Here is a 25,026-nt window from a genome sequence, read left to right as displayed (position 1 = left end):
AAGGATCTTTCAAATAAAGACTAAGCCCTTAAGAAAACTGGCTACGATATTTCCACTAAATTCCTTATTCTGCTGCTGCTTATGAAGCCGAAGTCAGAAAAATGGCCAAATCCAGTCCAATCAACAGAATTTTCAAGCTGAAAGAATCCCAGAGATAACCTAATAGCTTTCCACATACAGAAGAGGAAACAGGCTCAGAGTGACTTATCAGAGTATCAGATCAGCAGAGACAAGGCCTGTGAATCTCAATTCCCAAGCTGAGACTCCTCTAGAAAGTATTCTGCACCATCTGAACCAATCTTGAGGCCACCTTTCATTAAGGGAATGCAGGTAGCAGTAGGGAGCTCAGCTGTCGCAACCGCTATGCTATTCCTGGGCTTGCAGCCTGCCCTGGAACTGGAAGCTAGATCAGTAATATTAGACAGTGAAAGCCTGATTTACACTAGAACCAAAGACCTACCGAGGCTTCCTTCTTCTGTGCCTTTTCTTCCGGCCCAAGACTCCTATGCATTTCACAAGGGATGCAGCACAGTGAGCTACAGGGGAGGGAGTAATGAGGAAAACTGTCTAACCGTGATTAAAACATACACATATTGGTCTCTGGAGTGAAGGACGTTAAAATAAATTCTGACCCTCTCCTGGAGTTACTATTTGGGCAAGTTTACAAAACCACACAGAGCTGCCACCACCAAGTCAAGTTTTCAGTACACACAATCCAGTGACTGAGTCTTATTCTGGCTACTACAGGTACAGGCTAGGTCCAAGCGCACAAGCTTTGAAACCATCATCCAAGTTTTCAAACAAGAATGAGTAAGAAAACAACTGCTGCTAATACAACATACAAACATTAACATATGCCCAACAAACAGTATTTTAGATCATTAGCTTATTTGCCAAAAGCCTGTTCCCTGGTAAATAATAGTTACTGTTGTTATACCTAAACTAGTTATACATGTCACAACTTGCGCCTCAAAGAGAACATTCTATAGTGTTTCAAGAATAAAAACCTGCTTTATTTGGCACGCAACAGTGAAGAGATCTTGCAACATTTGAAGAGGTAGTCAAACAGAGCAGTTCAGTGCAAGAGACCACAAAATCTGATCACCAACCAAACCAGAGTTAATCTCTCAGTTCCTGTAGATTAGAAGACAATATTAACTCACTCTTTCTGCTTGTTGACTTTTGAATCCCTTTATTTGTGTATTGGAAGAACAAGTACCTCGGTGGGAACTCTACGCCCAGACAGTTTAATTATTTATCAAGTTTACTATGGGCAAGTATCGATCATGCTTTTGTGAAGAGTTAGGTTCTCAAATTAAAAACAAACAATAAAAACCCCTCTTCACACAGCATGGCTGCATTTTCCCTTAGTAACAAGGTTCGGTGGACCCACCACGGTCCAGCTGCTGCTGTGTCTCCTCGACGTGAGGCGTTAACTATTGTCCAACTCGAAGATGAGAGGGGCCAAAGACTGGGGTGTGAACCAGAGGAACTCGCTAGAATCCTTCAAGGGTCGCCGTGTCACCCTCACCTTGACTCTGGGCGGTTTGTGGGAACCAATTCCTTTCTTGCCGCCGCTCTCTGGCTGGAGTTTCTCGGGGTCACGGACCTTACCCACCGGGGCCCTCCACCCACGGCCGGGCTCCTGCAGGGGAGCGGCTGTTCCCCGGCTGACTTCGGGGGCAAAGGTAGGGGGCCCTCTGTGCTTCCGGACCGGCTCCCGGAGGGCGGAGCCCACCCGAGCCTCAGGCAGGACGCCACCCAGACAGGAGGCGCGAGGCTCGGGCTCCGAGCCAGCGACCAGCCGGGAACCGCCGTTCGCCCCGCGCGGCCTCACCTGCCGCTCCCCGGAAACCCGGGCGCCGCCCCGCCCTCCCCGCGTGCTCGAAGTCCGGGTCCCGGGCCCCACACAGCAATGGCGCAGCCGGAAACTGGCCCCTCGACTTCCTCAGGCCGGATCCAGGCAAGGGCCGGCCTGTGGGCGGGTCGGGAGAGCTGCGGCTTCCGCCTTCCTGCTTCCGGCTTGAAGGTTAGTTGGGAGTGGGGGGGGTCTGAGGACCCACCGTGTTGGGCGCGATGTAGGGGAGGCCGGTGGTGGTCGCAGCCGCAGTTTTGCCCCTGTGCCCAGCGGAGGCGGCCAGGGCGCCGACGGCCCGAGGTGTGACGGGGACGACCCTTGATTCCCGGGGGCCGCCCGTTGTGCGAGCCCCGCCGGGCCCGCGCTTGCCGAGGCGGAGGGTCTGGGGAGCGTGGCCCCAGGGGCGGGCGGCCGGGGGCGGTGAGGAAGGGTGAGCGAGGAAAACACAAGGAAGGAGGGAAAGTGCGGATGGCTGTGAGGTGCCATTAGCTGCAGCTTTAGGCGCCGCGCGGGTCCGGTCCGGAGATCAAGCGCGGCCGATCCTTCTCGTAAGGAAGAAAAGAAATATTCCTTAAAGTGTGGGAGGCGCGTGCGCTTGGGGTCCGAAATTGAGGTGCATGGGAGGTGTGTGTCCTGTGGACGGTAACTCCTTTCTCTGTGTTAATGGCTAAAACGCGGCCATAACCGGGTCCTTCACTTCCGCTTTACTCTTTATTGCAAAGTTCTTTTGCTCATCTCTCAATCTTGCATTAGTTAATTCATTACTGGGCTGGAGAAGCTGAAGAAACAGATGGATATCTGTAGAGCCTAGGCTCGACTGTGTGGGTGGGAGCCTACGAATGGCGGGGGAGGCTAGGATATTTAACGATATCTTAGGCACTTTAATGTGTCTTCAGTTGAAAATATGAAGAAGTTGTGATAGGATATAATTAAAACCAGTCATGGTAGTTTTATGTAGGTGATGGGATTGTGGGTGATATATATTTTGTTTTGCTTATCTCTGGGTTTTCTATAAGGAACACAAACTGTATAATAGACAAAAAAAAAAAAAACCTTTTAAGAGTAAAGCGGTGTTTGATTTTGCGATTGTATACCTAACCCTATAAACAAATAATTGACTTTTTTAGTATAAAAAGTTCAAGATCTGGGAATGGATATGCTGTAACATATCAGTGAGCTAACTTATATGTTAGTGAACTTCGTAAATAATTTTATTGTTGAAGTAAGTAATTTAGTAAAATATTTGATCTCCAGTAACTAGGATTTTCTTACAGGGCATTTACCATTGTGTAATTATTTCTTTCTTAAAATTAGAAAGCAATAGATATTAAATGTATTTAATGTGCCAGGCGATTTTACATGTCATTTATAGGTTGCATATAGAGAATTTAGAAATTTTCCATTTAAAATTGTATTATAATTCCTTAAAGTTGACTTTTAACGTTTTTCTTTTATCTGTTCTTTTCAACCCAACCAGTATATAGAATTTAAGCATTCTCTCAGAAGTGTATGGTAGAGCTAAAGAAGACAACCAACCAAGGGTCATCTGAAATTGTGATTGGCTAATAATCCCAGGACAAAGTTAGAGATCACTACTCAAGCATAAGGTAGATGATTTTTTAAATCCCAGCTGAAATTTTAAGTGACTGTATATACACCCATTCCTACCCAGGTATTCTAATTCTCCACTTTGAATAGAGATCGACACAAACATGAAGGTTGAAAAGCCTCTGGGGCAAAATAGAAAATGTCACTCAAATCCACAACATCCTCATTTGCCAGATGGCCCTCCCTTACCAACTCAAAATGGAACAAAATGCATGGCACCTGTAATGGTTAATTTTCTCATCTATTAAAGTTGTTCTCATTTACTAAATTATGTCCTCAAAAGCTGAAAGAGGGCATAAAATAGCATGTCACCTTTTGCTTATATCTCTTTGCATATGAATGGATATTATGGTTCCCTTACCCTCTCGTTTCATTCCTGGAAACAGCCATCCATTACCTCCCTTTCTCCAGGCATTTCACATATTCTGTAGCTTTCAAATAGCAAATTTGATGATTGTACTTTTGTTAATTAGCACTTAATAGTACTAAGGCTATGTAAAAAAATGACATATGGGATTCAGCTGTTTCCTGGTATGAGCACATAAAACTCAAAATTCTTTTAAAACTGCTGCTAAATAAAGTTTGTCTTGAATATAGGAGGCATATGAGAATGCCTAGTCCTTATGACAGATTACACATGGTTTTTCCTCTTATCTTCTATACCTTCACATCTTTTAAGTGTCACTCTTCTGGTTGTCCTAGGTGAATTATTTTTTCTTACTAGAAGTATTAGTCCTTATTAAAATAGTACTAATTAGTACTTTTTAAAAACAACCAACCAAACTACTGAGTGATAATGGAATTCTGAGTTAACTGATTTTTGGGGTACCTTTTTCAAAATTTGATTAACCACATAGTCTTTTCTCTTGTTGTCTCTCCCCCCACCCCCTGCTTTCCTAAGGCCTCTACAAAGATGTTTGATATAAAGGCTTGGGCTGAGTATGTTGTGGAATGGGCTGCAAAGGACCCATATGGCTTCCTTACAACAGTTATTCTGGCCCTAACTCCATTGTTTCTAGCAAGTGCTGTACTGTCTTGGAAATTGGCCAAGATGATCGAGGCCAGGGAAAAGGAGCAAAAGAAGAAACAAAAGCGTCAAGAAAATATTGCAAAAGCTAAACGACTAAAAAAAGATTGAAGGAATGAACAGGCTCTGCAACCAGAGGAAAATCATCTGGAAAATTATGCAGCTTTGGAAGGACCCATTAAGGTTTCTTTTCAGATCTTATGACAGTATTATTTAGTAAACGAAGTCTGAGCATGTGGAAGAATCATGTTAGTTCTCACCTGTACTATAGCAACTTTTAGGCTTTGGTGTAGAAGTCTGTTGACAGTTACTGTAAATTGGCATTTATTATGCTACAGATTCTTTATAACTGACTTAGTCATTTGCCTTTTTGCAGTGTATGTACTAAAGTGAAAACATCCTGTGGAGAAAAATGGCTTTAGATTATGGACTCTATTCAAATAATGGCTTAAAATGGGGTCCTGTTCTGGACAAAGGAGATTAAGAATGTAAAAATCAGAATTGTCCTGAGGTGAAAAGCATGCTTTGGCTTAAAAGAGATACAGTGTACTAATCACATCTTTTATCATTATTACTTATTTCTTGAAATAGAATCATTTCTGGCTTCCTCAAAGCAAAGTATTATTATTCAACGAGTACTTCTATTTTCTGTATTTTTCTCATTTTAGCTTTTGAGATACTGGTAATTACCAGACATTCTGCATTTTTAAAAAAAGAATTCTCTTACTATCTTGACAATGTAGAATACCACTTACTGGATATAACAATTTTTGTACTTATGAACACTGCCATTTTCTTAGAGATGACTTGAGTAGAGCAACACTATGATTTAAAGCTTGGAGTAAAAATGCCAAACCTTGCAGTACCTTGGAACCAGTTAATTCTCACTTGTGCTATAAGTAGAAATGTGAAGTAGTTACAATGTCTTATAAAATAATTTGCTGATTATATAATACCACTTTTGTTTTTCATTCCATTCTTTTAATTCATGTGGTAGTGATGTCCTTTACTTTTTTGATCAAACAGGTTCATGGTGAAAATTAAAATTCAAATTTCTTTTAAGGAACTTTTAAAGAGTAACAGTTAAGTCATATTTCATAAATAGTAAAGAAAGGCTTAACAGTTGGAAAAATTTTGTTTAGCATAGTATTAGTTGGGTGAAAAAGGTGTAAATCATGTCAAAATTAGAATGTGTTATAGTTAGAAATAAAGGGCTGAAGGATATTTCCTTCAGTTAAGTAGTATAACTGGAACTTTTTACTCTTTAACATGGCTTTTATAAATGCATGGTTAATAATTTTATTTGTTGTCAGTAATTAATAGCTTATTAATGTTTTCCTCACCCCTGATAATGAATCTTAAATTACAAAAAAATTGTCTAAAAGCTTTAACTTAAAAAAATGAAACTAGATATTGAAATAAATTTGATACGTTTTTATAAAGAGGTCCTGGGCTTTGGTTTTTTTTGTGGGGGGAGGAGTAATAATTCAAGTTAAATATGTTATAGAAGTTAGACTTTTCAGAGGGTTACAAATTTCATTTATAGATAAGCATGCAGTTGACTCCTGAACACCACCCTGGGCTTTGTTTTTTTTTTTGTGGGGGTTAGGAGCATGAGTCCTCCCTTGCAGTCGAAAATTCCTGTATAATTTATAGTGGGCCCTCCCTATACGTTGTTCCTTCCTATATGCAGGTCCTCCATATATGCAGTTCCGAGGTCCCTCTGTACCCACAGTTCTTCATCCGTGGATTCAACCAACCCTGGATCATGTAGTATTGTAGTATTTACCACTAAAAACATCTGTGTGTAAGTGACCCCACACAGTTCGAACCCATGTTTTTCAAGGGTCAACTGTACTTATAAAAGTTGAGAGCAGTGTTTCTCAAATATGAGAACCTAAGGACCTCTGAGAATGTTTATGGACTGGTTTGAACAATACTTTTGTTACTGTTGTTTTAGGTTGTCAGTTCCTACTTGGTGCCAGTGTGATCAACACATTGCAGCTCCAAGCACTGAAATAATTCAGTGTTTAATTACAAATTAGTTATTCAGGTGATCTAGGATATGCTTTTTATATTGTCATTGAAATTTAAACAAAACTTACAGTTATCCACTAAAGCTACGGTTTCATTGTTCATTGTGACAATTTAAAGGTATTTAACTAAAATAGTTTTTTTTATAGTCCCTGTTAGTCTTAATACAATTTTGTATTTGTTTGACATAGGCCATTTATTGTTTCTTCAGCTTTTCCCAAAATTTATGGAGCCTTTTTATACATTTGAGATCAACAGGGTTTTATAATACGTGTCTACATGTTTGTGTGTGTTGGGGGGTGGTGTAAATTAGACTATAGAGCTTCCTCAATTTAAAATGGATTACATCCTGATAAACCCACTGCAAGCTGAAAATAATTTACTGAATAATGTACTGAAAGTGAAAAACAGAATGGCCGTGTGGGTATCGGTTGTTTACTTGTGATTGCACGGCTGACTGACAGCTGTGGCTTCCTGCCACTGCCCAGCATCACAAGTGTCCTACTGCGCGCTGCTGGCCTGAGAAAAGATGAAAACTCAAAGAACGTTTCTGTTGCATGTGAATGTGTATCGTAAAGTTGAAAAATTAAGTTGGGGACTGTGTATTATGAGGTTTGAGAGTCTTCAGAAAAATCAATCTTTTATTGTAACATACTGTTAACGGTTACAAGAATCCCATTTACTGTTACCCAGAATAATTCTTTTAAAAACTGCCTACCTATTATGTTGTTTCTGAGGTTCTTAGAACTAAGATAATCAATTACCATTTTATGGCTGGTTTTGAAGGAAAAACAAACAAGCTGCCTATAACAAACATTTTACCACCAAAAAAGTTTGTGCATCAGAATTTGATCCATAGTTTACCATGTGGTAAACTTCAGCATGGTGTTACTGTATCAGATGTGCAAGGGGATTTTAAACCTATTTCCTGAAATTACAGTGAACAAACTGGAAATAAGCTTCGGATGCTGCGAGCTAGAAACCCAATGTTGAGATCCACTATAACGAACAGCTCTTCACCCATCGTGAGGGGCACTTTATACCTCATCTGGTTTTAAGTTAGAGGAAGTCTGATACCTATTTAGGAATGATTGCTTTCAGGTTTGCAACTGATTATAGGATCACTCTGATTTACTTCATATCTGTAATATATAAGGACAAATTCTGTATTTCTCAAACATTAAAGGGGATTCTGTGTTCAAATACCAAAAGTTTGGGAAACACAAGATAAGAATTCATTTCTGCATGATTTCTTGGAGTCTTTTAACCTTCTTTGACTATCATAGACTCTCTTTTCTTTTCCCCCGAAGAACACAAATAGTTTGAGAAAGCCTAGTCTAAATGAATTCAGGTTACATTTTAGATAGTGTGGTTAATGAGATAGCATTAAAAAAGTCAATATGATGGTATTGGGTCAAGGCTGATGAAATTAGGAAGTAAATGAGAGCCAGAAATCTGTTAGTAAAAATGGAATGCAAAAGGATAACATAATGGGGAAAAAATTATTTCCTCCATTTTTTAAAATTTTTAACTTCAGATATCCAAGGCATAGCTAATAGGCTAGATTTATATGGTTAAACCCAAAAGGCAACGCATGTATACCTGAGCAGTTTGTATAATAAGGCCTTTGGGGAAAAAAAATGCTATATGCATGTATAGCAGAGGCATAGGAAGTCAGGAAGGATTTATCTGAGAGTACTTAAGGTATGTATGACACTTTAATTATTATTATTTTTTTAAATCAATTTATTTTTGGCTGTGTTGGGTCTTCGTTGCTGTGCGTGGGCTCTCTAGTTTCGGTGAGCGGGGGCTACTCTTAGTTGCGGTGCGCGGGCTTATTGTCGTGGCTTCTCTTGTTGCGGAGCACGGGCTCTAGGCTCGCAGGCTTCAGTAGGTGTGGCATGTGGGCTCAGTAGTTGTGGCACGCGGGCTCTAGCGCTCAGGCTCAGTAGTTGTGGTGCGTGGGCTTAGTTGCTCCACGGCATGTGGGATCTTCCCGGACCAGGGCTCGAACCCGTGTCCCTTGCATTGGCAGGCAGATTTTTAACCACTGCGCCACCAGGGAAGCCCCACTTTAATTATTTTAAAATGAACATTTTAACTTTTGAAATTAAAAAAACTGCATGGGTTTTGGAGTCTGTCTTGAAAAGATGAAGAAAAACATTTTCATTAAAAAAAAAAACTTGTAAATTCCCCAAATATAACTATTTAAAATATGAAATATGGTGGACAAGTGAATATTTTATGTGAAACTTTGATTCTGCTTTACATGTGTCTGGCTTAAAAGCCACATATAAAAACAAGATTGTTTAGAAAGGCAATCTTAATTAGGCCAAGATTATAGTTCAGTTTTTATGTAGGACTAAATGTTCTCAACTCTGTTCTGATACCACCTAACAGTGTAACCAGTCATCCTAAAAATGTTAGTCTTGAGGAAAGGAGTGTGGATGGATTACTACAAAGTTTATTCCCACCTCTCAAAATCATTTTGAAAGTACATACTTTACTAATAATGGGTGGGCCAGTATCATCTTCTTATATAACGTAACTGTTGGCTAAGATTTTCTTTTAAGTAAAACAGGTATTTTGAAATGAAAACCATAAAAATTAAAATTAACGTAAATTCTGTCATACGTTAAGATATTTATAAACAGCCTACACGACAAGCTTTTGTAAAATATGTATATAGAATACAGTTAATAAGCTGATAGGAATTTGGTAGTAGAAACATTCTATTCTAGCATGCTAGAATTTACAGTTTTTCCTGTAACTTGGGGTTCAAGAACATCTTACTTTACAGTCAATTATACAACAAATTTTATCTCTTTTTATATTGCCTAATAGCTAGTTCCTTTTTTGCCTCTTTGGTAAAATGTAATACTACTTTGTAATAATGTAAAGAGACAGAATGATTAACTTGATATTAACAGGACTGCTGGAATGTTAATATTACCACCTAGGGGCTTTTTTTTTGTCATTTCATAAGTATTATGGTGATTACATTTGATTACTTGTTTTAGTATAACATTTTATAAAGTTGTATTTTTCTGTAGTTTATTTCTTAAGCAATTAAAAATTTAACCTTCTAATATTAAGTAAAAATCTCAGTCCATATTTATTGAGTAGTTGCTACAATGTCAAACACTGTTAGAAGGCCTCTATATTAGAATTAGAACTCTGTTAGCAACAAAAACTTGGTTGTGCACTTCAGAAAATGTATGACACTTTTATATATAATCTGTTTTAATGTTGTCATCTGTCTATAATTTTCTCCAATATAGAAATCACTGTAATCTCCACTATCAGTGGAATCACGTTCTGAGAACTCTGCCCTATTTTCTATTTCTTCCAAGTAATTTTTAATCTCACAGAACTACGATTACTGTACCATTTCTCTGTTTACCATCTTTTCAGACTTTTGTGATAGATTGTCTACTTCCATTGGCCCTAATTCCTTCTTTAAAACTCCATCCTCAATCCCACCATAAAATAGCTTTTGTCCCATCTACTCATCAGTATCATAGGGTTTTTTTCATTTATCAAATAAATTTTCTTGGCCTCCACGTGTTTTATCTTGGCCGCCACGTATTATCCAAGTTCATGTTTTTGATTAGTCCTTTAGAATCTTACAGAGTGCCTCTACAGAAATAGCGGTCTTCTCCTTTTATATTTGATCAGTTAGGACAGTTCAATATTTACCCTTATCATTTTCTACCAAGATATATTTTGCGTGGTTTCTAAATGATCGTAAGGATCTAAAACGTACTGAGCATTTACAGCTACAAGATACTTCTCAAGGGAGCAACTCAAAGAGGAAAAAAAACTAAGCAAATTCATAAACAGAGAATGATGACTAAATCAGGTGAAGGATTAAGTCTAAAAGAAGTTAGGTTTCTATAGTTCATAACCTCACACTTCTTATGCATAGTAAAAACAAGTTCTTAAGCTTACTGGAATAGAGAACTATTGTACAGTCAGAAAATACAAAGTAACTTTTTACTTTTACTTGTTAAAATAGTCACATACATATATAAATGAAATGATTTTACCACAGTGCATTCATTGATTGTGGCTCTTGCCATCTTGTGGCATCCAGGATCCTGGCTGAAAGGTTTTACCAGTGCTGGTGGGAGCCACGGAGGATTCTTCTTTTCCAAAGTCCGGAGCGGAGGCATGCCCTTTAATCTGAGTTTGAACTGGTGGAACCAAGTGTTCCTTGTTGCTCTCTTCTCTGAGGAGTTTTTCTTTTTCATAAAAGTCTTTGGTTTTCATTTTAATTTCTTCTTTATATTTTTCATTCTTCATTATTTCCTGCATGCATACATAAATGGAAGAAATCATTATAGTCCTAGTTAGAAGAAAACTCAAACTACAGGTTTTATAAAAATAAAATAGCTAATGAAAAACAAAGTACATATATACATGATACTTGCCTTGCATTTAAATAATATATAGATATGTACAGGGTAAGTCTGAAAAAGCTATCTGATTATATATTGATGTTATTTTGAATTAAACAGCTATGTCCTTGTATACTATAATAAAAAGATGAGAAGGATAATGAAATAGAAATATTTACTACCCAGTAAGTGAAACAAACCACTTAACATGAAATATTACACAAGAGCATAAAAGTCACTCTTATCAAAGATTTTCTAAATTTAACAGCTATTTACTGCCTCAAAAACTAATAAGTGATTTGTACTTTCTATTGGAGATGAAGTGAAGGTGAGAGGGCCTCAGAAAGATGTTCCTGCCAGTCTTTTCTCTGTGGGACTTAAAGCATGGTTGCTAAGGCCACCCTCTATAGCGCCAGGACCAAGTCCCATCTATTTCCCTTTCGCCTCTGGAGTGGTATGGCAGTGAAGAGGAGGACAGAAACGGAATCAGAGTTCAGCAAGCCTTAGACACCAGTTCCAGAGAGGCATTTTGCTATTGGAAATGCTTCCTCAAATCAGTGCAAGCAATTTGTGCAATGCGGTTTTGTCACTCAGATTTGCTATTCTATTTGTAAGGATCTATACCCCGAACAACAATGAATCTATTACTGTATTTCATTGAATACAAGACCATCAAATTTAAGATGCATCGCTGTTATATGTACCACTAAAAAAGGCAAACTCCTTCACACATCCTGATTTCAGAGATGTTAAAATTTGAAGATATGCATCTTAAAAACAGATGAAATAGTAATTACGTCTTTTACCTTTATTGATTCCTTCTTCCTCTTCTATCTTAATTATTTCTAAATGGGTGAAATTTTTTTTTTTTTTTTTTTGGCTGCGCCTCACAGCTTGCGGGATCTTAGCTCCCCCACCAAGGATTGAATGGGCGCCCTCGGCATTGAAAGGGCAGAGTCCTAACCACTGGACTGCCGGGGAATTCCCTGGGTGAAATTTTTAAATGTTCTTTTGCTTATCTGTATTTTCTGATTTTTCTTTAAGAATATATTTGTTATTTATAATATGAATGTTAACATAACTAATATCTGACAACACTGACAAAAACAAATTCTCCCAAGTTATTTTTAAATTTCAACATTTAAAAAAATGACACATCTGGGACTTCCCTGGCAGCACAGTGGTTAAGAATCCGCCTGCCAATGCAGGGGACACAGGTTCAAGCCCTGGTCCAGGAAGATCCCACATGCCGCAGAGCAACTAAGCCCATGCACCACAACTACTGAGCCTGCGCTCTAGAGCCCGCATGCCACAACTACTGAAGCCCACGAGCCTAGAACCCGTGCTCCGCAACAAGAGAAGCCACTGCAATGAGAAGCCCGCACACCGCAACGAAGAGTAGCCCCCGCTCGCCACAACTAGAGAAAGCCCGAGCGCAGCAGCGAAGACCCAATGAAGCCAAAAATAAATAAATAAATAAAAATAAATTTATTTTAAAAAATGGTTCCTTTAAAAAAAATGACACATCTGGTTATTTAAATATATGATGCAATCTGTTTCTAACATGAATTTCAAGCAATAATAGTTCTCCAAAAAGGTAAACACTGATATTTAAAATAACATTTAAAATAATGGTCTACACTTACAGGAAAAGATTTGAGGAGATTGTAGTGTTACAGACTTTTAGACACAAAGAAGGGCCCATCTAATGAAACCTCTCCTAAAGCAAACACGTGAGGGAAGGCGTATTTATAAATATTCTTGTAATTTCTATAACAGATCAATTCCCTATGAGTAATTTAATAACCACAGTAACTATGAGTTTAGGGACAGCTGCTATGAGTGAGGGTGAGAGTCAGGCTTTGCCTTTCATATACCCTGTAGAATTCTCAGGTGGGGTGACCATATGTCACAAAAGAAATCCCTCAATGTGATACTGGAAATAATGGAAGTAGGTGGAAATATTTTTCAGTCTGAGGCCATCTCATCTTCACTTCATCTCCAGACTCTTCAAGACCCTCTATGAACTGGTGTGTCAGCCCGGAGGCTCTTTCTCCTGAGCAGAATGAAAGGTTCAGGAGGGTTGAACTTGCACTAGTAGCCCACCACAGGGAGCAAGACACTACTGAGAAGCTGGTATCAGGCTTGCTTGGCTTGGTATAAGAGCATCAGTCACATTGCCTTTAGGGATTTCAGCTCTACTGTTGCAGTCTTACAGCTGGTGCAAGCCTATGCCTTCTGCATAAAAGGAAACTGAGGGCAGAGAGCTGTTCTTTCTTTTTTTCTGCCTTCATATAATTCCTCTTTACTCACCATTACTCTGCCAAGTAGTTTCTTTCTTATAACAGCTATTTAGGCCAATAAAAAGCCAGTCTGAATATGTTAATTATTTTAATATGAAGATTAAAGATTTTGGAGTTGAAAAACATGGAGACTATAGTTTTTCCTAGAAAAGAATGTCTTTTTTTTATTTTTTTAACTAATGGTTACCAGACCCCTGCCAACAGCTTCCAGAAAAATTACACAGAACATAAATCATTTGTGAAAGGAAATCTAGTTTTGTAAATATTTGGAATAGATAAAATGAAAGTAGTTAGGTGGAAAAAATAGGAATTTGTAGACTAAAAGAGAAACAGAAGTAATTCTGTTAACAAAGCCTATTTCATAGCAGAAATTACTATAAAGCAAGGATTTTTCCCTTACATTATTTCCTTGGAAAAATATCACCTTAAGTCTCAATATGTTTATCAATAAAAACATTGTTTGTTTCAGCATTTTAGGCATAAACCAAGAGTAAGTAGGTCTTCACATAAATGTTTATATGTTTAAAGCAAATATTTATCCTTTTGCATACCACTTTTCTCCATCAGTATTCTTTCACATTAAAAAAAATAGTTGTATGGATTTTATCACTTGCATTATGCCATGACTTACTTAATGCCTACCCCTATTTTTGTTTCCAATATATCACTTTTTCATAAAAAAAAAATAGAACTCTGATGACTATCCACATAGATAGTTCTTTGACCTAAACACATAGTTGCAATCTCAAATCTACCTTTTACTATCTGTGACACCAAGAAAGTCAGTTAACTTTGTTCAGTTTCAGTTTCTTTATCTGAAAATGGGAATACAGTGACTATGTATATATAAAATTTACATCTCAAATACTCATATGCATACTGTTCACATTGTTAGATCTTCTGAAAGTTTGCAGTTAAAAACATGGGCTTTGAAGCAAGACTAACTGCATATAAATCTCAGTTTTGCCATTTGCTAGCTGTGACCCTGTTAATGTTGCTTAACCTCTCTGTGTCTCAGTTTCCTCGTGTAAAATGGAGATTACAGTACTGCCTTCTTCTATGGGCTGTTGTAAAGACTGGGAAAGAACTGGCTATTGGGCAGTAATAGTACAACAGAAGATGTTACAGGTGGATTTTTAAATAGTGATTGTTTATTCTATTCCATTAAAAATAAACACACCAAACTTATATCTGTCCCTCTTTCTCATCTCAGGGTAGAAATGTAGTCTCAATACTTATACCTTTAAGTCCTTAAAAATTTAACCCACTAATTTGTGACATACATTGAATAACTATTTGTTGTGAACATTTTGTAAATAGCAGGATCCCTACATCAATTGCTGTCCTCATGAAGAATGAACAAAATTCATAATTTTGCCAGGATGAAAAAATCTCCAATTTAACGTGCTACAGTCTCCAACAAAGGCAGCAAGCATTACCACTGGATTGAGAACAGAGGTGTTAGTAAGACATAATCTACTGGCTTGAAAACAAGATGGAGTAACTGGTGCCAGACTAGTTTTTCTGCCATAAACAACTAGAAATCTGGACAAAAATACTAAACTTTTCAGATACTAAACAACAGCCAGTGCAGTACTGTGATCCTTGAGAGAGGGGAAATAAACGAGATAAGCCCTGTATCACCTCAGCTGGAGGCTGTTGCACAGGGTCAGGGAACCCAAGCAGAGGTTGGTTATCTCGCTGAGCTAAAGAGATAGAGATGGTTGGTTAGGAAAGCTGAGGAAGCTGAAATTTGTGGGGCACAGTACCAGAACACACACACACACACACACACACACACACACACAGAGTTCTAGAAACCTGGATAGGGGTACCCTTGAGTGTTCAGCTGAGTATTAAACTGTATGTGGGTAGGATGAGACTCTACAGGGCCAGGAAGGTCAATTTCTGGCTAAAGAATAACTACTGGGGAGCTGTAAACTGAACACCTGCTGTAGCTGAGACTAGGGGACATTCAAGTTCTAATCAGCCAGAGATGCCTCACCAAACCTGCAGGGCATTTAGTATAAAGACTTCAGAAAGATCACTCCTTAGGAGTAAGAATAAATTGGCACAAGAGTTGAGGTAACTCTAGACCTGCACTGTCCAATACAGTAGCCACTAGCCAAATGTTATTTAAATTAATTAAATTTTAAAATTTAGTTCCTTAATTGTACTAGGCACATTTCAAGTGTTTAGTAGCCAAATGTGACTAGTGGCTACCATACTGAAAAGTACAGATACAAAACATTTCCATTATTGCAGAAACTCCTATTGAACAGTACTGCTCTATAGCCACCTGAACAAAACTTAAAACTAAAGCCTCCAAAAGTTTGGGCTGATTCACATGTAAATTAATATACTCAAAAAAAAAAAAAAAGCCCTCAACATTTTTAAGACAACAAAACACAGACAGTAAACAATATACTATTTCAATGTTTATCATCCAATCAAGAAGTGAAGAAGGAAACTGTGATCCAAAACCAGTCAACAGAAACATGATAGAAATGATGAAATTAATAGATAAGGACTTTATCACAGCTACTATAAATATGTTCAAAGACTTAAAAGAAAAATTAACATAAAGAGAAAAAAAGTAGAAACATTTAAAAAGAACCAAATGGAACTTCTAGAGGTGAAAAATACAATACATGAAATAAAAAAAGTAATGGATATGCTTAACAGCAGATTAGACCCTGCAGAAGAAAAGAAAAATGAATCTGAAAACAAGGCAATGGAAACTATCCGAACTGAAGCAAAAGAGAGAGAAAATAGCTTAAAAACTGGACCAGAGCCTCAGTGAGCTGTGGGGCAATATTAAGCAGTCTCACATACATGTAACTGGAATCACAGAAAGAGAAGAGAGAGGAAGGAGAAAAAATAATGACTAAAAAATATATCAAATAAATAAACATATAAATCTATATATCCAAGAAACTAAAAAAACTCCAAGTAGGAAAAATACAAAACCAAAGCATATCAAAACCAAATTGCTAAAAACTAATGATAAAAGAGAAAATCTTAAAATAAGCTACAAAAGAAAGACATTTATGAGACAAAGATAAATATTGAGTTCTCATCAGAAACAATGCAAGGTACAAAACAATGGAATGACTTTAATATACTGAAAGAAAATAAAAACTGTCAATTTAGAATCCTATTTCCAGTGGAAACATCCTTTAAAAATGAAGGCATAATGACATTTTCAGACAAAAAAAAAATAGATGTTTTTGTCACAAGCAAACCTCTCTTATAAGAACACTAAAGGAAGTATTAAATACTTTAGGTTGAAAAAATGATACAATATGGAAACTTGAATCTACATAAAGGAATGAATAGTGCCAAAAATATCAGAATGAAGGACTTCATTTCAGGGAAAAATGTTAGACTTTGGGACACTCTGCTAGGTACTCAATGCCCTTTGACTTTATGTCTACCCACTCCCAGCTCCTTGAGCCCATGAGGAGCTTCATCACATTGTGCATTGAAACTACTGCTATAGATTTTGAGGGTTATCATCACTGTACCCCCACCAGAAGGACTTCTCAAGCTCTGCAAAGATGTCAGTTACCACTAAATAGAGGAGAAGTACAGCCTGAAATGCAAGAGGACTATTGTGACCATATGCAGCCCTCAGATTAATAGTACTACCTGGGAGACAGATGATGCCTCATTCCCTCCCTACTCCCACCTGACAAAGATCCTCTGCCCACCAAACCTTCCATGTCTTGCACCACTGTCCTGGCTTCCCTGGCCTGGGATTTGAAGCAGTATGTCAACAATGGCCCTTCTCCACTGAAGCTGAATCTGGTGGGGTGGACAATCAGAAAGTCATCCATGAGGTTAACTCGTTTCTGAGAAGGTCACATCAAAGAGTCCCCTGGAATGAAGTACTGAAGGATATCATTCTCAACCAATCTCAGGGAAGAAGAGAAAGAAACCATACTGACAATAGAGAAAGCACAAGCTGTACCAAAATCTGATATTTCAGAACTTTTCCTAAGTATATTGTTTATGAATGACTACTGTTCTGTGACAATCTCTCTCATTTCAATAGGCACCAGGGGTGTTCAGCTGGAGCAAATTAGCTTAGGCTTGAGTTGTTTACAGAGCCTTAATATTGGAAAAATAGACAAACTCAGCTGTGAAAAATATAGTGTTAAATGTTTGAATTTATATATTTTTCTACGTCAAATTATAAATTACCATTGTTTGTGAAGGATTACATTGAAAAAAGATTAAAAAAAAAAGCTCTGGATGCATTTAACAAGCTTAACCCTGTTTTTGTAGTTTAGACAAGTTAATGGTTATTTATTGTGTACTATCTATTAATTCAGTGATGAGAACTCAAGCCACCAAAAGGTTGCAGCTCGAGTCCTTTTCAGTGCCACTTCTTTGCTAAGAGCCCTGCTTAAGAGCCCTTTTGGTAGCTGTCCTGTTGTTGTACTACATGTTGCAAATTGCTAAGTGTGGTAATCACAAAAGCACTTTTAAAGTTGTTTTTTTTTAACTAATAAAATACAGACAAAAATTAAAGCTTGAAAATGCAGTCTTCAAACACGTTGACTCAAAGACGTTAGGAATTATATCATCCCTCTCTAATCATATAGTCCCTTATGTGAAAATCTAGTACACATGACTTTTCCAAAATGGTGAAGAAATCAGCTCTAATATACAGTTATAGCTGCGGGAGGTACTATAACAGATCTGGATACTTGGACTATAAAAAAGAGGTGAAACAAACGGCAGAATAGGACTAGAGGTCTCTGCGATGATGCCTTGGGAAAGATAAAGGACACTGAGGCAATGCAAACCTGAACCTTGGAACCGTACTCTAGCATCTGAGAGAAGAGAGAGAGAGCTGTCCACAAGTGCTCTCCGATGAAGTCATCTTGACTGGAAGAAAATTTAATTACTCAGAGAGTACTGGAGAAAGAAAAGGGCTGAGAAATATCTGAGTGAGGTAAAACAGTTTCCCAAAGATTTTTCTGTCTCAGGCATCCAAGTCATTCAGCATCTCTGGGGCCACACTTGGACAAAAGGTGAAGGAGTGAACAATTCTGAGTCTACACTATTAAACGGAATTGAGTATTTGGATATAGATCTAAGCAGACATACAACAGCATTTAGGAATATCTATTATTACACATATACCTTGTGGACAAGGGCAGATAAATACAAATTAAAATTTACCCATCATTAATAATTTATGTAAAGTATCATTAGTATTTTTAAATTTAGCGTGGTTATTTGTATGTGCCACATGTATGTATAAATAAAAAAGAAAAATGGTTTTCATGACATAATTCAGGAGCTTAATCCCCTAACCCTATTTCTCTCTTTAGAGTCTCAGCCTAGTAAAGCGAAAATTCTTCTGTCAAGAAATATTTCAGTAATACACTCTATGTACACATATATGTGATATTCATGTTAAAGATAAAATTTCACTATAATAGACTTCAAAATTATTTTATAATTTTTATACAGATAGACCTGGAAATGGAATAGAGCTAATGGTCACTTCTTTATTAGGGAATTATAAAGTTTGTTCTAAAAGTGCTATGAACCCAGCTAGGAAAAATGGCAGGCAGAATACAGTTATACATAACAACCCATTTCTTCTTTGAGAGTCTGGCTCCACACTCCTCTGGAGTTTGGTATTTATAAATGGTCTCCATTTGGTTTCAAGTACTTGTGAATTCCACGTATACCATATATAACTACGTTCAAACTTAAGTACAAAAGAAATCCCAAGATAAAAAATCTAAATACAGTTTAAAGTAAATTCAACAGTGCTTCATTGTTAGAAAGTTACTATATTAAAAAGCAAGTAAAGACTTAAGAGTCAGTCTTAACAGATATTGATAAAATTGCCCATGTCACTGATTTCTTTTTTAGCTTTCTACGGGAACAAAACCATGGCCATTTCATAATGATCCAGTTATATTACATACAAAAAACAGGAACCTAAATTTTTTTAAAGTTTTAGTTTAAAATTATAAACTAGCAATACATTTGTGGCAAAAGCTTAGTGTAAATATATCTTTAATAACTACTGGATGTAGATATATACTTTTCAAAGTACACATAAGATAAAGATACAATGAAAGTTTTGGTCTTAGAAACAGATCAACTTTCTAAAATATTTAAATTACTAAATACATTCTCCCCTACCCATACATTTTCACCTCTCACTAGACCATGTGATATACATAATATAAATATATTTGACTTTGACAGCCCCATTTTCTTTCCATAATTTAAACTATACATACTAATGAATAATTTTTATTTTAATGAACATTAAAAATTTTAAAGTATGACTACACTGCTTTTGAGTCTATTTAAAACTATTTTTGAAGAATACAAAAAGATGGAGTAAATAGATTTAAGTGAAGACTTGACATAAAGTATGGTACAGGTCCTCAAACCTTAGAGACATATGGTTACTGTAACATGGTCTCCTCCAGAAAGTAGCCTCCCAGTATATGCCACACACTCCACCCCGCAGTCAACATGATTATAAGGGGAATTTGATTTGTAACTGTTTCAAAATGTTCTAAGATGAATATTCTTTTTACAGTGTCAACTTTATAACATACCAAGAAACAATTTAGACCTAACAATAGCAGAAGCAATGCCTAAGCTTGAAAATACTGCCAAATTGTTTAATTAAACTACATTATCTAGTTCTACAAGTTGAACTGCCAGGATGAAATAGTAAGTTATTATATCACCCTTTTTCAATGTATGAAAGAGAGAAGAGAAAAAAAGAGGGGAGGTTATGAGGTCACCAAAATGTTATGAGATCACCAAAAGGTACTCCTGTGCTCAGACCAGAGGCGATGCCTGCTAGATTAGTAATCAAAAATGAATTTAATCTTGCCCGGGTGGGAGTAGAAGCCAAAATGGTAAATAAATGACAGAGCGTAGGTTAGTATGATAGCACTGGGTTGCTAAGAAATCTATTAGAATGAAACAACAACCAAGCAAGTTCTGCTTACAGAAGCTGCTCCTGCTATGTGTTCTTGCCAATCACTAGTGTGCCTCTGCCAAGTCAATGTCACCTTTAATTTATTCACATTCAAGTCTGCTGCAAACAGACTTTGATCAATCACAATAATGAAAATGTAGACTGAGTTTTGTTGTTTTGACATGCTTTCTTGAACTTTTCTCCTTCATTTTTTCAAAACACTTCTAATTGCAAGAAGTTGATCTCAATGGTTCCTGTTATTTGAAGGAACAATTGTTAAGGTTTGTTTATATTCCTTGCTGGCTAGGAATTTCTGGCATTGAGTTTTCTTTCTTTGAACTTGAGCCAGATTAATTATTAAATCTCAAAATGTCACTAAAGTGAACTAATCACAGAGCTCAAGTCATTAATAATTTTGCAGGTGGTATTTCCCTTAATAAAACAAATGAACTTCCATATATATATTAAAAAAAAAGACCTTTGAGCATAAAGACACAATCACTTAATTGAAAAAGGAATTTAGCAGTTAAACATTAATAAAAAAATAATTAGAGTCATTTAATATTAGTCCTATTTAATTGAACTGCCCTGGTGGGAGACAAAGAAAACCTTGCTCCCTTGTGTGAGAAGGGGAAAGACCATAATCCCTGGAAGAGAAGGCAATGTCAGGTCCCCATGGCTTTCCGGGCATGGACTTTGAGGGTGGGAAAGAAATGGCAGAGAGGCTGGAGCCCTGGAGGAAAAAGAAGGTTCCATCTGTGAATGACTGCTAACATTTATCGAGCTGTTATGTGCCAGCTGCTACAGGGAGAAAAGAGTTCTTCTCTCCTAGGTTGAGAAAGGGAAGTAGAGGAGTTGGGCAAGAAGGTGAGACACAGAGTCAGAGAAGCTGCAGCTCCCGCTATACAGAATCTGCCCTAGAGATTCAAAAATGTCATGGCCGGAGGTTTCCCTCCCCAGGACCTAATGCAGGGATACTGTCCCCCGATGAAAGGGACAACAGGACCTGGAGCCCTGAAAGATATACTCATTCATTCATGCATTTTTCATTCAATAAATATATACTGAGCACCTACAGTTCAAGGCCCTGGGGATACAGAGGATAAAACCTGGCTCCAACTCTTATGAAGCTTCCTTGTGGGTAGAGAGGAGGACAGGCAAAGGCGGTGGCTTTTGGAGGACTCAAGGTAGGGAAGAGCTGAGTTAGCACCAATGGCCAAGTACCAGGCTAATGCTTATGGGTTCTTTCCTATTTTCTCATTCACTCATTCATTGGTTCATTCACACATTGAGAGCCCACTACGTGCCAAGGATAAAGAGTTAAAAGAAACAATTTCTACCCTGTTCTTAAGGAACTCACAATCTAGGAAAATTAATTAAATTTACAATATGATAAGTTCTGTGATAATATCAAGCAAAGAATGTTAATGAGACTGCAGAAGAAAAGTTGGTGTTCCTATTATTATCCACAGGGTGGGGAGTAGGGGGTTAGAAATGACTTCCTAGAGAAGATGATGCCTGAGTCTTAACAACAGGAATTAACCAGAAAACTGAGAAGAGGGGGCATTCTGGGAAGAGGTAAGTGCACACTCAGAGGTATGAAGGAGTAAAGCAGCACAGCAAATTCAGGATACTGTAAGCGGTTCATACGGCATGAAGAGGTCAGAACACGCTGAATCTTATAATGCAATGTTAGGACGTTTAGATTTTATCCTGAAATATTCTGACTTCGAAGCAAGACTAGGATTTCCAGAGAGAAGAGTAGAATGATCAGTTAATTTGAATTTCATATAAACAAAAAATAATTCTTTAGTATAAGTATGTTCTAAATATTGCATGGGACACACTCACACTTATAATTATTGTTTGAAATTTAAATTTAACTAGGTGCCCTGTATTTTTATTTGTAAAATCTGGCAACCATAGCAAGAGACTTAGCATTAAAAAAATGACTCTGGCAACTGTAGAAACTGAATTGGAGGGAGGCAAGACTGGACTAGAGAAATCAGTTTGGGTGCTACTGCAGAAATGCAAGTGAGAAATCATGAGGGCAGGAACTAAAGCAATGGTAGTGAGAGGGAGAGAAAAAGATAGACTGTTGAGACATTCAAAAGGAGAAAGGTCTTGGTCACCAAGTATGTGGAAGTGAAGGAGACCAGAACAATCCCCAAGTGTCTGATGAACGATGACGGATAACGCCATTAACCATAGTAGGAAACAGAGAAAAAGAGGAGTTCCATCTTAGACATACCAAATTTGAGATGTCTATAAAATATCCAAGTATTCTGTATTGAACTGTTAGCTCCTTCTTCTTAGCCAAACCTCCAAATACTGAAGCGCTTCAGGACTCAATTCTAGGCCATCTTCTTTGTCTATACTTTCTCCCTAGGTAATTATTTCTATATATGCTGAAGAATTTCAAACTTATACTTTCAGGCCTGACCACTCTCCAAGCTCCAGAATCATATAGCCAACTATCTAATTGAAGTCTCCACTTGGATATCTAATGGACATTTTAAATTAAATATATCCAAGACCAATGAGGCTCAGAGGACTAGCTCAGGGTCACACAATTAGCCTAGACTTGAAACGAAAGCTTCTGTCTCCACTGTGTTCTTTCCTCTACTCATACTGCTTTGCACAGTTCTCAGCAGGCCCCCCGCAGTGCTCAGCATACAGCTGGGCTCAGTAGAGTCTGCCTCACTGCATTGTTCCCCTGACACCTGGCAGCTGTGCCTTGTTTCAGTCAGGCCTCACCCTATTCCCATTCTTCACACGTTGAGATCCAGACAAGCTCCAAGGTGACGTCCCACTGCACATACACAGAGAGAGGCCATCCAGCTAACGGGCAGCTCTGAAAGTTAACTACCATACTCTTAAAGTAGCCTTTCTGACATATCAAAGGCAAACCTGGGCAGGATCTGGGGAAGAGGAAGAGGCTACTGGGATGTCCTCATGGTGGGAAGCAGCACTTCTGCCAGCAGTAGCTAAATCAGCCTCCCTTACACAACTACATTTACTAAAACTATTCCTACTTTCCTTTACCACCTTCATCCACCTAGCACTAAATCCTATCAATTCTTCCTCAAAAATGTATCTTGAATTGTGTGGTTCTCTCCATCTTCATTGCCAACAACATTTCTTGCCTAGATTACAATCGCTTCCTAATAGGTCTCCTTGGTCCTCTATGATCTAATGTCCACGTAGCAACCGCTGACCTTTCATGCCACTTCCCACTAACAATTCTTTAAAGGGTCCTTAGAACAAATCCCAAACTTGCCCAGGACAGACATGGAGATACTCTGATTAGCTCCCCCTTCAAGAAAGGACTTGCTTCAGGCGCAGGGAGTGTGGTGGGCAGACAGCCTACACTGTATAGCCATACCATGGCTTATCAGCAGATACACATTTGGGTTGTTTTCTAGACTTTCACTATGTCATATTCACTATTTCTATTACAGATAGTGAATTATGCCAAATCATGTATTTTTACCAGATAATTCTGAGTAGATTTCTAGAAGTTGGATTGCTAAGGCACAGGGTAAGTGCATATATATATTCTGCTATCTCAAAGAGAATGGGTTTTTGACTGCCCTTTCTACCTCCCTCCTCTCCTCCTTCTTCCCCCCATTACTCAGTGCCTAGAATATCTGGCACATAATAGGTGTTCAATATATATTTGTTGAATTAATGAATTTGGCTCTGCATATGCACTTTACTAACTGCTGAAAGATCAGATTAAATTTGTATTTTGCAATTGTGTTATAAGTCCAAATCTAAACTTCAATAGCTAGTTATAAGTCCAAATCTAAACTTTAATAGCTACTAATCAATGATAAATCATATTCCATTAATAAAACAAATTCTGATTCTAAGTGACTTAAAGCCCTTCTCTTCATATGCTAGAAAAGTCTTAATAACTTGAAAACTGAGAAAAGACAGGTACAAATTTATTTATACTCCTGCGAGCTTACACTAGTTTTTGAAAAAATCAATGTAGTAAAGTTGACGAAGTTTGCTCTTTTGAAAATTGAGAAAAAATTATTTCTCTCTTTTTCTTCGTGTACCTTTTACCTGCCAACCAGTAAGTATTTGACTTAAAATATATCACCACTCAAATACAAAGTTCCTGACTTAGTAAGGCGTTAAAGTAAGAAAGTTGAAAAATAAACCAATTATTTTGGACTTAAAACACTTTTTTTCCCTCAGAGAAATGGTTTTATAATGATGGTTATATTCCCTGCCTAGTATATATATTAAGCAATTTAACCACAGTGTAGCATATTTGCAATAAAAAATACAATGTGATAGAATCACAGTACCTCATCCATAGTGAGTACAACTGACTGAGACTTGAAAACAGGCTGCTGACATCTCAGAGGGACAGCTGGTACTGTTTCCCCAAAGAGGCAAGGGTACTGTGGGGAGGTAGATGGGTAAGTGACCCTCAGTTCAAATGGAGCTCTCCAGTCCACACACCTCCAAAGACTGTCCAAGTATCTTCCTTCCTATTGTGGGATTGGAGAAGGTAGAAATAAGAGGATAGGCTTGGGAAAGGGTAGGTAGTGGTAGAGAGTGGGAGAAGGTGACCACATGGCCAACTAGAAAGCAGTCAGACAAACAACCGCCACGACACCAGCGATAACAACAACACCCACTTCAGGCAATGTGAGTAGCACCGACAGGCAGTTGGGGCTGTCTGCAGCAATTATACCGGGAGGAGGGTGGAATTCCCAGAAGAGTAGCGGCTGATGAAACCAACCAAAATGACATGGTGGGAAGGAGAGACGATAAAAGGAAGGAACCACAGAAACATTTTTTCT

General features: G+C 37.8%; 2 protein-coding genes across 8 annotated transcripts in view; one reads left to right on the top strand and one right to left on the bottom strand.

The window, feature by feature from the left end:
- Nucleotides 1-1,883: 1,883 nt before the first annotated feature.
- SMIM15 (small integral membrane protein 15) lies at nt 1,884-5,935 on the top strand. 4 transcript variants are annotated; one of them, XM_007176061.3, is made up of 3 exons: nt 1,884-2,029; nt 3,336-3,465; nt 4,368-5,935. In XM_007176061.3, the coding sequence occupies exon 3, from the start codon at nt 4,380-4,382 to the stop codon at nt 4,602-4,604; it is 225 nt and encodes a 74-aa protein (XP_007176123.1). In that variant the 5' UTR covers nt 1,884-2,029; nt 3,336-3,465; nt 4,368-4,379; the 3' UTR covers nt 4,605-5,935. The 4 variants fall into 4 exon arrangements, with proteins under 4 accessions (XP_007176123.1, XP_007176122.1, XP_007176125.1 ...); XM_007176060.2 differs by lacking the exon at nt 1,884-2,029 and adding an exon at nt 2,036-2,158; XM_007176063.3 differs by lacking the exon at nt 1,884-2,029 and adding an exon at nt 2,176-2,406.
- A 1,215-nt stretch (nt 5,936-7,150) lies between these two features.
- Nucleotides 7,151-25,026, bottom strand: part of NDUFAF2 (NADH:ubiquinone oxidoreductase complex assembly factor 2) — a 185,813-nt gene continuing 167,937 nt past the window's right edge. For 2 of the 4 annotated variants that reach the window (XM_057541154.1, XM_007176064.2), the window contains 2 exons: nt 24,526-24,711; nt 7,151-10,838 (listed from right to left, as the gene is read on the bottom strand). In XM_057541154.1, the coding sequence (XP_057397137.1) occupies nt 10,587-10,838; nt 24,526-24,711 (438 nt within the window). In that variant the 3' untranslated portion in view covers nt 7,151-10,586. The remainder of the gene's footprint in view (nt 10,839-24,525; nt 24,712-25,026) is intronic. The other 2 variants (XM_007176065.2, XM_057541155.1) reach the window with 1 other exon arrangement.

This window comes from Balaenoptera acutorostrata, chromosome 2 (assembly GCF_949987535.1).
Source record: "Balaenoptera acutorostrata chromosome 2, mBalAcu1.1, whole genome shotgun sequence".
Classification (NCBI taxonomy): Eukaryota; Metazoa; Chordata; class Mammalia; order Artiodactyla; family Balaenopteridae; genus Balaenoptera; species Balaenoptera acutorostrata.
The sequence above is the reverse complement of the archived record's forward strand: the minus strand, read 5'-3'. Positions and strand labels throughout refer to the sequence as shown.

Coding starts and splice junctions, on each gene's coding strand:
- SMIM15 (XM_007176061.3), top strand. CDS start 4,380: ATGTTTGATATAAAGGCTTGGGCTGAGTATGTTGTGGAATGGGCTGCA.